This window comes from Perca flavescens, chromosome 17, assembly GCF_004354835.1.
Source record: "Perca flavescens isolate YP-PL-M2 chromosome 17, PFLA_1.0, whole genome shotgun sequence".
Taxonomy (NCBI): Eukaryota; Metazoa; Chordata; class Actinopteri; order Perciformes; family Percidae; genus Perca; species Perca flavescens.
In genome coordinates, this window is record NC_041347.1 from 19123338 (window position 1) to 19136322 (window position 12985).

General features: G+C 40.7%; 1 protein-coding gene across 2 annotated transcripts; it reads left to right on the forward strand.

Moving 5' to 3' along the window:
* The first annotated feature begins 101 nt into the window (after positions 1–101).
* Positions 102–7008, forward strand: rps24 (ribosomal protein S24). 2 transcript variants are annotated; one of them, XM_028603913.1, is made up of 6 exons: positions 102–166; positions 825–890; positions 991–1200; positions 5186–5299; positions 6283–6303; positions 6918–7008. In XM_028603913.1, exons 1-5 carry the CDS (start codon positions 164–166, stop codon positions 6286–6288), a joined length of 399 nt encoding a protein of 132 aa, XP_028459714.1. In that variant the 5' UTR covers positions 102–163; the 3' UTR covers positions 6289–6303; positions 6918–7008. The 2 variants fall into 2 exon arrangements, with proteins under 2 accessions (XP_028459714.1, XP_028459715.1); XM_028603914.1 differs by lacking the exon at positions 6283–6303 and having other exon boundaries at positions 103–166; positions 6918–6987.
* Positions 7009–12985: the final 5977 nt, after the last annotated feature.

Genomic DNA, 12985 nt, shown 5'->3' on the forward strand with positions numbered 1-12985 from the left:
ACTGAAAGAAAAATCAAACAATTTCGCCGAGTTCCTACATTTTGTTTAAGTTTTTACATCAGGCAACACAAGTATGTGCCCACTCAATTTTCTGCAGGCATTAATCCGGTCGCCTGCTGGTCCTTCCTCCTTTTCTACGTCCCTGAGCGAGGCCGGCGTCAAGATGGTGAGTCTTGCAGTAAAATATCAAGTAAAATCTGTCGTTCATCGAAGCCATCCGTCCACCGGCACACATTTCATGTCCATAAAGTGATCATTTAAGTGTGCACTATAATAAAATGTTAATATTGATGTGATCTGATACTATCTTCAGAGTAAATTCAGCCACCATCTAAATGCTATCCTAACTGACGTCTTTCCGGACGTTGTACACACTGCATTTACCTTCTTTGGTATGGCTTGTGTAGTTTCCACTACTTTTTATTCACTACATAATCTATTCAACCTATACAGTTGCTGGAAGACACACTGGAGTATTTAGACGTAAATTAGTAATCAATTACGAAACGTGAAGTCCTAGCTCCCAGCGGCTAACGTTAGCATACACAATACTGATAGCCATGGCAAGGCCCTCATGCTCCGTGAACAGGAATGTTAAACTACTGTAGTACTACTCAGCGTTATCAAGTGGCACATAAAACCAGGCTGCATTGAGTCCATGGAAGCATTTAAGTTTGCTGGAAAGCAAGCTGTCTTTGCCAGTAAGATGAAGCTAAAGATAATGTGACAGCATGTAGGTACCTGGTGAGAGAAGCTGGAAATCAAGTAGTCGTTGAAATATTGTGCGGTAATAAGCATTATCTTCTACTTTCTTCCACCTTCAGAACGACACAGTAACAGTCAGGACCCGCAAGTTCATGACGAACCGGTTGCTTCAGAGGAAGCAAATGGTAAGTGTTTAAACCCCTCTACAATGTCCATTGTGTTGATGCCATCATGAGCTGAGTTTTAGAGTCATACGTTCATGTATTCCCTGCCTGTCTTCCGTAGGTTGTCGATGTCCTGCATCCTGGGAAGGCCACAGTCCCCAAGACTGAAATCAGGGAGAAACTAGCCAAGATGTACAAGACCACACCTGATGTTGTGTTCGTATTTGGCTTCAGGACTCAGTTCGGTGGCGGCAAGACAACAGGCTTTGCCATGGTGTACGACTCCCTAGACTACGCCAAGAAGAATGAGCCCAAACACAGACTAGCCAGAGTGAGTTTTAAACCATTGTGGACATGAATGCTTTAGTTTTTTTCAGAGACGATAGTGTTTGTTCGCAGAACGCATCCCTTTTTGCCCGTCTAACAAATTTTGCAGCAGCGAAATGTCTTTTCCGGACCTCAAATGCAGTTCTTTGGAAACGATTCTTTACTGGACGGCCTTTGCTTATATTACAGAAGCTCTTAACTTCCCCCAGAGTTGTTACTGAATATACCCCATTTTGCATGTGCATCATGTGAAGTATTTTGCAGAGCAGCACTTAACAGTTAAACAGGTTGGATGATGGGTGCAATTGAAAGGTATGTAAAGTTATACCATGAAATGGAAGTAGATTATCCATAGTATCCATCAGACACTGTTGGAGGCTAATGTTGGAACAGCCCTTTTTTTTCTTCTTTTTTTTTCAGTCAGTTTAGGTATAATCTTTTGTTGTAATTTAGGCATATGCACAATTTGAGTTAAGTTTTTATTAACATCAAAATGTAATGAGCCAAGGCCCAATGTAGTCCATGTTTTAATACAGTTTTAAAGCAAATAATGTAGTGCTTGTCATCAGGGCTGCACAATATTGTTTCGGCACAAACGCTGCTGTTGTGCGCCTGCGCATTGGTAACATCGCATGTTGTGCAATGTCAAGTGAGGCAAATGAACTTGGAACACATCACGCTACAACTTTTTAGCTGCTTTGAGTTACGATTTTAAGTTCACAATAAGATTTTCTCAGGATTTTTTTTTTTTGTTTATATAAACTTTGCAAAACGGCAGATGAGTCCTTATTAAAAGTGCAACTGAAACCGTTGTTTCCTCTATATTGATACTACCGCGGCGGCCTGCATTGTGGACACTGAATTTGATGATTTACTGTTTATCAGACCCCAGATGAGACTTTAAGCTAACGTTAGCGAATGCTGCGGTGACGGTCCCTCTGCCTTTGACTCCCCGCTGCAGGAGAACGCTGTATTCCTCCAACACGCTGTATTAACATTACTGTTTTAAAACAGTTTTCCAGGTTAGTGGGCGTTGAACTTCAAGAACGGGCTTATCTGCATTTTGTTAGCTACTGACCGTTACCTTGAAACCATCCAGCAAATAGACAGTACCGTAGGGTGCCGTTAGCTGAAACCGGTGATTTAACGTCACCGCTCATTTTACAGTTTAACAACAAAACGCTGAGTGAACATTACTAGCTACGTTTTTCATGTTGGTTTTGAGCGGTATGCACCCCCACTAACCTGGAAAACTGTTTTAAAACCGTAACATTAATACAGCGTGTCGGAGGAATACAGCATCGCCTGCAGCGGGAAGTCAAAGGCTACGTTCTGACTGCAGGCAAAAGTCCTGAATCAGACCCAGGTCTGCTTTTTATTTTTTCAATGTGGCGGTCATCTGGGGTCTGACAAACAGTAAATTCATCAAATTCAGTGTCCTCAATGCTATTTTCCAATAAACTGTAGCTGTCATATTTCACGGGACCCGCGTGAATGTGGACTTCATGTCCCTGAGGAGAGAGAGAGGATGACAGTTCGCTTGAGTTCAGTATAGGAGTTGCAGAGTTGTGTAATTACGACTTAAACAGCTAAAGGTGCGTGGTGTACATAGCAGAAACTAGAGCTGGGCAATTTATCAATATTATATTGATATCGTGATATGAGACTAGATATCGTCTTAGATTTTGGATGTCATATGGCATAAAGTGTTATCTTTTCCTGGTTGCATTACAGTAAAGTTATGTCATTTTCTGAACTTACCAGACTGTTGTAACTGTTCTATTATTTGCCTTTACCCACTTAGTCATTATATCCACATTACTGATGATTAGGCCTGTTACGATAACAAATTTTGCTGGACGATAAATTGTCCCAGAAATTATTGCGATAAACAATATTGTCATCAAGAGACCATTTGCATCTAATATGATAATGTCGTAATAATAATACTACAGGTACACCTTTTCAAAGATCAATACACTTATTTTTAAAGAATATTTAACACTGGAACTGGAAGACATTTTAAATATCCACAAAATGTCTTTGATCTCCTTTTGGTATGTCGTCTTTCACGCTGATGTACAGTTGTGGAATTGCCGTTTGTGACATGTAAGTTCTCAGACTAGAGACTCTGTACTACATTTTACAATTATTTAACACTAAATATTACATTTAAATAATATATAATTAATAAATAAAATCTATATGTATGGCTATCTGCCACGTGGCAAGTAAATGTACCAAAATAGTTCTGTTTTTCAGTCTTCATTTTTGCGAAGGTGCGGCTTCTGCTCCTCTGCAGGTCGGAGCTTCGTGGGGGCGGGCCGACAGACACACACACACACAGGCGCCAACTCTGACATACTTTCCACACTCCGTGTCCGCGGACAGCTGTAGGCTTGTACCGTTAATGTTCTGTGCATTTTCGGACACATGCAGCCACTTTCCTGAAACCGCTTGCGAGACTGACGAGTCCACAGCGGCGTGTATGTCCGAGCCCGTCTCCAGTCTCCACCTGCAGGTTGTCAGCTGTGTGGTTTGGAATGAAAGGGAGAAAACGGGACACCGAGTAACACGGTGGATATTGCTCATATATTTTCTTTTTTTTTTTTTTTTTTTTTTTTTTTGAAGGCACCTTAACGGCAAAGTGCTGCAGGAAACCCTGCTCCAACTCTCTCGCTTTCTCCGCCTGGAGTAGCCTACCGCCCACACAAAGACCATGCTACTGACAAGAGGTTTCACTCCTCGTTACGCTAAGGAACCGAGAGTGGTCCTCCAGTCTCTTTGGTAGAGAGAGACGAGGAAAATAAACAAGCATGCAAATAGAAATTATCGCGGCGGGAAAAATTATCGAACTCATTTTTTTTATCATGCGATAAATCGATTTATTGACTATCGCGACAGGCCTACTGATGATTATTTATCAAAAATCTCATTGTGTAAATATTTTGTGAAAGCACAAATAGTCAACACTACAATATCGTTGCGGTATCGATATCGAGGTATTTGGTTAAGATTGTCGTGATATTTGATTTTCTCCATATCGCCCAGCCCTACCTGTTGTGCGTCTGCCGTATTTCTGATACCGTGGCGGCAGAAATTTTACCACGAAGGGCCGCCACGGTAATATCAACATAGAGGAAACTCTAGAAGAAGAGAGCAGAAGTTAAGCAAAGCAGGCTGCCTGGCAACAGAAGTAAACAGAATGTAATGGTTGGTTTTCTCCAAATCGAAATTACTGTCTGCCTGTAACACTGTTAAGAACACTCTTTCCGTGAAGCTGTTTTCTTTTTTTTTTCTTTTTTTTTAAGCTTTGACAAAACAATCATGTTTTTCCACATTTTCACCCAAAATGTTTTCTTTTCTCAGTGTGGTGTCTCTCTGACCACATATCTAAAAACAGTTGGACTCCCTGTGGTCTGTACATGAAGAATCACAGATGTTTAAGAGGCGAACCTGCTTTTCCCAGCCGACCATGTTGACCTGAAATCACAGCGCACGCGTTCGGCACGCAGTTAAACAAATTCAGAGGTGCACGCCCACGCGCCGCGACAGCTTGCGTAGCCTTCATGCTGGAAACGACAGCCATGGTGATGGCATTTTATGGCTTGCGCACCTTGCGTCGGGAATACCGCATCTACTATAAACTAAGCTTCAAAGCTACTCTGCTCGGTCTTTAACTATAGACTGTACGTCCCGGTGTTGGAATCCTTTGCAATGAAATACAGTCACACATCTATCTATCTATCTATCTATCTCCATCTCTCTCCTCACCCAGTTGTAATCTTTACACATTTAAATAGATTTTTTCTCATTACATCCCTAATTGTGTTATTTAATTTGATGTTTAATATCGACCAACCTTATATTGTTGCTATAAATGCCGGAAAGGCCACCGATATGACTTATGGGTTCAGTAGGTTATGATTGCGAGTGTTGAGTATATGTAATATGTAATAAAAATGAAATGCCTTGTTTGTGTTCCTCAGCATGGTCTCTATGAGAAAAAGAAGACCTCCAGGAAACAGCGCAAGGAACGCAAGAACAGAATGAAGAAAGTACGAGGCATCAAGAAGGCCAGTGTGGGTGCTGCTGGCAAAAAGGTATTGTGACCGTTAACTGAACGCATGTCGCTTGGCTCTGTTCAAAAAATTTAAAATAAGTGTTCCTGTGATAGTATCCAATAGTATGCCATAGGGAAATATAATTCTTTCCCTATCTAAGTAAAGAACAGAAATGCATAGAAGGCATCATTTAATTCAGTGCACTTGATTCTTTCTTGACACCTGTTCCTACCCTGCTAATCTTTTTTTACCCCATGACTATTTCTGTTTTAATTTCCTTTTGTCATTTTTCCAATCATATCATATGTTCTTCTGGAACTGTAGAAGGTAAATGTTGTGCATATGTAGACTAACTGCAGTGTGCAGATAATCCAGGAGTGATAGATACGTAGCTGACTTCTACCTTTTACACCCTCACTTACCCATCTGAGAGCCAAATCCTTAAGGCTTTTCCCCCCTGGATGTACAGGGTGCAATATGTAAGGATTGATCCATGAATACTTACCTGGCGATTCCTTCTCTTAACACTAATAATGACGAGCTTGACCCAAAAACTAATTAGTGTTGTAGACCCTGTTGTGAAAACCTAATGGCACTGTGAGGAGATCCTACAGCCAATAAAGGAACTAACTTAAAACATTCCAGTGCTAATCTGTGAAAACTTGTGTAGTAGTTATTGTTACAATGAAACCCTGCGTAGTTCTGTACCCTCTGGCACCAGCATTGGCCTAAAGTCCCCTAGAATAGAACTCTGAATTACAAAACCCAGCTGGACTGTGTTCAATAACATACTGTAATATCTGTAATAGCTACAGCACAACTGGCTTGTCAAATATTGACACTGTCCAGCCTTGTCTACCATAGTTTGCATTGGCTTAATTCTGACCTGTGGAGTACAGCCAATACAAATCCATTCAGAAATCTTTTTTTTTTTTTTTTTCATGTTTCAATTATCAACATGTTAACATTATTTTGTTCCATCTTTTGTTCTTGATTTTGCTTCCCATGGATTTCTTTTGCAGAAATGAAGTGTCAGTGTGCAGGTATAGAACTAGAACAAGCATGGTGTGCCATGGTGTTGCACATCAAAAGTTGATAGACCTGAGCTGTGCCATGCATGTCGCACCTTACTTTCCCCCTGCAGTTTTTCCTTCAGTGTTTCCCCCCGTCCTCCCTCCCATGTTTTTTGAACTCCCTGCTAATAGGTTTTCCCTCTACCCCAGTCTTTTGTACCACTGTGTCTGCTATAATGGACAGATCCATTAGGCTTTGCCCACTCTGCCTTACATTTAAGCAGGCACAAGTACTTTGATAATGCTTCAGATCTCTAGTAGAAGCACAACTTGAGTGTAGCATGTGGATCTTAGTTTTTTTTGTGTGTGTTGAGTGTGGGGCAGTTAAACTAAAAGCCTGCCAATGTGTGAATTTCTCACTGAAATGTTTCCTGAAAATGTCTTTCTCAGGTTGTTGCAATGTTTTCATAAAGCTGCAAACTATGATGTTGGGGTTGAAACGTTTTTGTCTCTCCTAAAATACTAATAACGTTTGGTTCAATTTGCACACTTAAACTTTAAATAACTCGCATTGTTAAGGAATTTTATTTTTTGTTGTAGGAATTAAATTGCCTTGTATTAATTTTGCTGTTCTCTCCCCACAGTGAGCCCAGACGGTCAGGGAGGGTCTCCGCGCTCAAGATGTGCTTGTACATTGTCATCAAATAAATTTTGAAAAAAAAAAAAAAAACTCAATCTTTGCTCCTTGGGTATATTCATTTTAACAATATTTATTTTCTGATGCATGAATTTTAAATTCAGCTCATATCTTTAGACTCATGGCTCTAGAAAAAGTTGCTAGGTGTTAGGGTGTCTGTAAAAGTCAGAATTCCTAGTTTGTGTTTATGACAGTTGGCAACTTTGTTGATAGTGACATCCAGTGGTTTTGCAATGACATTACTTCAAAGCATCCAGATAACTGATCTTGCTTTAAAACCATAGACTGTATATTATTAATAATATACAGTTAGTTGTAAATGTGTTTTTAACTGGGCTGGTAATGTCAAATTTAATTACTAGCTGGGATTAAAAAGAGCTTGTAATTGTGTTAAGTCAATTTTTAAGTTTTCCTCAAAACATGACTCCTTTCAGGTACATTTTTCTCTTATTTTCTACTTTCATAATGAAAACATTTTACTTATTGGTAGCTTTTTGGCACCAGTAAAATGTGTATATAAGTGTTGCAGTAATAGTTTACATTTGTTTGAAGATTTAGCTGTAGTAACCCAAATGGCCACATGAGGACTCCCTTCACTGAAGAAATGCAAAACTAGTTAGATACTCTAAATTACTAAAAGTATTACCTGTTGGATAAAGTATTCATCAGGATCGTAGAGGCAAAGCCCCTGATTGTGAAATTGTACTAATGCACAGTTAAGCCACTCTGTGTGTGGACTTTAGCCCTTTTCTGTTTATAAACCCCATCTGGAACAGAACAGATATCCCTCTTTACAGTGTGACCTTTTCAGATAATTTGCATAGAAATACCCTGGGAGAGTGTGTAAATGAAGTGATTAAAATGCCAGGGAATGGTCTGTCCTCAGGGTAACACCCCCCAGCCCACACCTCTCTCCCAATGTCTTCCATTCTTTTATGGATCTAGGCATTTCCCCATGTTGGGGATGCAGGAGCTGCAACTGGTTCTGCCCTTAGGGAATGTTTCTTCTTGGTTTCAGACTGGGAAAAATGTTTATTTCCTATAAAGAAGCTGAAGAGGAAAGCAAAAATGTTAATGGAAGGTAGAGTAATCATATTTATTAATGAATAATAGCATGCAGCAGGAACAATACGATCTGCCACGCGCTGAAGAGCTAAAAATCCTTAACTCCTTTCTTGTAGGTAAGGCACTCCTCAAGAGCATTATTATTATGGACTGCAATTAAGTTCTATGTTACATATATATATATAATAGCCTTCATCCCTGCAATTTGACATTTTCATACATCTACAAAGTCTTAAATGTAGGGCATACAGTTCTTCGCCAGAGTCCTCAGTGCATACACCACCAGGAAAAAAGGGAAAACAGTAGCTTGGAGGCACTTCCATTGACACATTTTGAGTTGTGGGCCCTTCTTTCCCAGTAGAAGGGCCTATATATACCCAGCATCCCCTGTGGGCTTTTCTTCAATCGATGCCAGCCGGCTAAGATTAAACACTGACAGTTTATCAAGATAATTTGGACTCCCAACACAAACGGGAGTTAACTGTATCAAGACCTCATTGATTAAGAGGACAGTGAACTGATGTAAAGGTGAATATATTAAAGGAAACTCCATTTTCCTGTAGAGCACAGGGGCATCTAACATGTTGGCGCCCAAATAATTAACAGAATCTTAAACCCACTATGACCCAAAAAATAGAAGGCAGATTCATTTATCTCAGCTAAAGTGTGTGTCGGTGCCACTGTGGAGGATGAGAGTGGGTGGGTTGCATAGTTGTGAAGGAGAAAAAGGGTGCAGGGGACAGACAAGGAAAAGGCAGTGGGATGTCTCGCAGCTCGGCGGCGCTCTACTGGTGTGTGGTTGTGGGAGGTTTGACATAAGTGGAGCTTTCAACCCAGGGACTGGTAACAGATGGTGTTGGGAAATTAAGCTCCTCTCTCCACAGCCCTGTCGGTCCGTCTCAGGAGTCTCTGCCTCTCTGTCTCTGTCTTCGTTTTTCTTTCTCTCTCTCTCTCTCTCCTCCTCTGTCCCTGCAGCGTCTCACTCATTCTTCTTGCTCCTGTTTCTTATCTTCTGGCCCCCTACTTTGTTTCAGTGGTTGGACGAGTGAAAATAAGTTTCTCTCCACACTCCTGTGTGACACCAGTAGCATAGGTAGCAGGCTAATGAAATCAGCAGGATATTTTTGAAAGAGTAACGGGAAGAAATAAACTGAAAAGAGCACAAAGAAGATGAGTTAGTGATGTGATGGGTTGAGGATGGCGATGAGAGATACCGTCATTGGTCAGACGGTGATGCATGGAGTTGAGGTGCAGAACAAATGTGATGCCGGCACACTGTTCCCTGGCTGCAGCTCCATCATCAGGAGGCTGTGCCAAGGGCCACCAGGGACCCCTACATACCAAATAAAACCAGATAAATGACCATATTCACCTCTGACTTTCTTAAGGGCAGGAATAAGTTTTGTAATTACAATATTCCTCTGCCTGCTTGTGCAAACAAAGGTTTTTTTGCTGTCATGATAGTATGTATGATAGATGGTTATGAGAAACACGTGTTTACGTCCTCACAACAGGTGCGGTTTTAATGGCCAGTCTCTCTCCATGCAGAGAGTTGAGTTGTGGTATTTTAAGGAGAAAATGGACAGAATTACTGATGACTCACTCTGTGTTTTGCCAGCACGTCCACGCAGATATCAATGGCTGCAATAGATGTCAAAGACAATGGTCTTGCTGTTTTCCATGTCATAATATTGTGTATACCAGCTCATTAATGTGTAACAATCTGGTTCTAAACTGGATGTTATAAAGCGATTTAGTTCATGTTTCCTTATGAGGTCTATAATCACCAAGCTGGCAAGTGTTTGTTCTGCAACCATCATCTCCAAACTGTATGTTTTTAATGGCACTGTGAATATTTTTGCAAGGGGCAACTTGGTGTTGTAACGTGTGGCCGGGCATTCGAGGATGCCATGCATCTTAATGAGGTATGTCTCTCTTGTTGGCCTCAGCAGGGGAATCATCACAGCTCATTTTGCAGTCCTGCAGTGTCCTATCAGCCTTGGCAGCCTGCACTAAGTTCACTCCATCTGCCAGTTGCTAGGTGCTGATATATAAAATGATCTGTGCCTTGGTAGCCCCTGAGCACCAGGGAAGTGATTTGCTTTTGAGGACAAACTGTGTTTTGTGAATCCTAATTATCCTCTTTGCATCACCAGACTGACATGGTTTTATCATGTATCCCTTTCTGGAAGTGGCAAGAGAGGGCTGCAAAACTGCAGAGACTGTGGCAAACTACATCTGCCCAAACAGACAGAGCTCCCATGGATATGCTGTATATTGTTGCTGAAATGCAACAATGGTATTTTTTTTTCCATCAGTCCATTTTCACAGGTTCAGGGAGGGGTGAAAAAAGGATACCTGCTGTCTAATTCTGGCACATGTGAAAAATCACTTCTTGGTTTCAATCATGCGAAGTGTATTGAAACCACTCTGTGGCCTTTTTTCACACTGCGAACATGCGTCTGAGGCTCCGAGGACATCGGACCGGTGTAAAAGCGTGTCATGCGACCTGCCTCCACCCCACCTATCTACGTCCTCAGGAATTCGGTTCATTTTAGTTGGCATGGAAGGGTAGTCTGTAGAGCAGGAACAAAGCAGAGAATAATGGGGATGGCTGTAGAGGAGGAGAGAAAAAAAGCGGGTTGGCTGAAGGGGAGGTAAAGGAGAGAGAACATCGGGAGGGTGCAGTAATGAGAAAGAGCAGCAGATGTGAGTGACGGTATGATGGAATGCTCTGTGTGTGTGTGTGTGTGTGTGTGTGTGTGTGTGTGTGTGTGCGTGTGTGTGTGCGTGCGTGTGCGAAGTCTTTGAGGAATCGTGTACGTGTGTGTGTGTGTGCGTGTGTGTGGTTTTAGAGAAATTATATCAGGTTTGTGCAAAAAAATATATGCACATTATTTTCTAGGCAATTCGTCATGATCCATCAATTTGCCAATCAAATCAAATTATTCCAAATGCTATATAATGCAGCATAACCGCCCTCCTGTAATATCACACGTGTTGCCGCCGCTGTGGTCAACTCTTGTTGCCCTGCTCTTTTCTTGACATAATGTTAATATTATTATTGGTAAAAACTGGCTTCTCATTCACTTTCTTGCAGAGAGTTAAGTGAGAAGATCAATACCACCAATCACATATTTAAGCTACTGCCAGTAACCAGCTACTTTAGCTCAGTATAGCATAAAGACTGGAAACAAGGGGAAACAGTTAGCCTGGCTCTGTCCAATCATAACAAAATCTGCCTACCAGCAACTCTAAAATATCATCTCTTTAATAGTCCAGCACACAGCCTCCTATCAAATGTTTTTCCAGTCTTTGCACTAAACTAAGCTAAGCTAACTGCCTTTAACCTTATAAGTATAGGGTAAAAATGACTAACTGTGGTTTTACAGGAGTCTACATGGCAGGCTATTTCTTGGTTTCCAGTCTTTTTGATAAGCTACGCTAATAAACTTATGGCACTGGCTGTAGCTTCATATTTAACAGATTGACATGTGAGTGGTATAGGTACCAATCTTATCATCTAACTCTCAGCAACAAAGCAGATAAGGGTATTTTCCAAAATATTGATCTATTCCTTTAAACTTTAGACTCTTCAAATGGCAATTATAGTTTCTAGTAAAGGCTTTCACATGACATCTGTGAATCCAGTAGGGATGCAAAAAGGCACAAATTACGAAAAATGACATCCCATGAACCCAAATGGTTTCTAATCCTTATTGTAGGGACATTAACTGCATATGGCCAAAGTTATAGATTCAATTTATGAACAAAATGCTCCATCGCAAGCCTGGTCCAGTTTTTCTCAATCAATGAAACAAATTTGTGTTTGGGACTTAACATTGCATCCTGCAGCTTCCAAAGTACCAATATGACTGTGGTACATGGTTGTCCAATAGCATTCTAAAACCAAATTGTCTCAGTCTCTTGTGGATGCACAGCAGCTTGATATAGTCTCTCTATAATCTATATCATTGAAGAACATGGTCAAATTGTAATGGACTTAATTCCTCGTAAGGATGGGACAAGGTTGTGTTTGGACCGCACACAGCACTTGGCTGTCTGTATGGCTGAGTTATTCTACCATTTTTCAGCCCGTGCACATTCCTCCACTCATTGGTATTCCTGTTCATATTACCCTCTTCAATCAGCAGCAGAGAAGCTCTGATTAATGGCAACAGTGAGAGCAATCTCCTAGTGATTCATTAAACAGGACTGGCATGAATAAAAAGAGAGATTTGCTCATATTGCCTCTCAGATCCCATAATATGTTCTCTTGCTGGAGAAATGCATAATTCATGGTGTTGTTAGTGGCTCTCAACATATCCACACATACAGTACATGAAGCCATATGAAATGAATGGCAAAGTCAAATTACTCATCATCATTATATTAGGTCACAGTTGAAATAATTGATGTACCCTGTTTTTACCAGTCTTTAAACACTCGTCCAACTACTTAAAATGTAATAAATCTTATTATCCCTGTTCATATTTCACTGATCGTCTCATCACTGGTACATTCGGTGGTAATGCATAGCCTTGGCATGTCTCAATAGGTATAGGACTTTTTTTTAGAAACAACAAAGAACTCACTCAGCACAGAAAACTAATTATTTATTTTTGGCAGTAAATATCAGCCTTACCTTTCAAGGTGAAACATTTTCTAAAATTAAGTCATATTTTAACCCATATCATCTTTGTTTTTTGTGGCATTTAAACACCTAAAAACTTCCTTTTTTTTAATTTTTGCTGGTTTTATTCACAATGAAATATTTGTCAAGGACTACCAATGAGCACCATAACAAGCTAAACACCACAAGGCCAAAACACCATTTATTTAAGGGTCACAGATTAAAAATGCTTAAAAACCATTGCTTGCAAGCTGGTCTATATCCACGATGTTCCACTTCCGGGATTGCTCCGGTGCAGCAGGAAATTCCATCGGATG

Coding starts and splice junctions, on each gene's coding strand:
- rps24 (XM_028603913.1), top strand. Junction 891..990: donor TGCTTCAGAGGAAGCAAATG/GTAAGTGTTTAA, acceptor TGTCTTCCGTAG/GTTGTCGATGTCCTGCATCC. Junction 1,201..5,185: donor CCAAACACAGACTAGCCAGA/GTGAGTTTTAAA, acceptor TGTGTTCCTCAG/CATGGTCTCTATGAGAAAAA.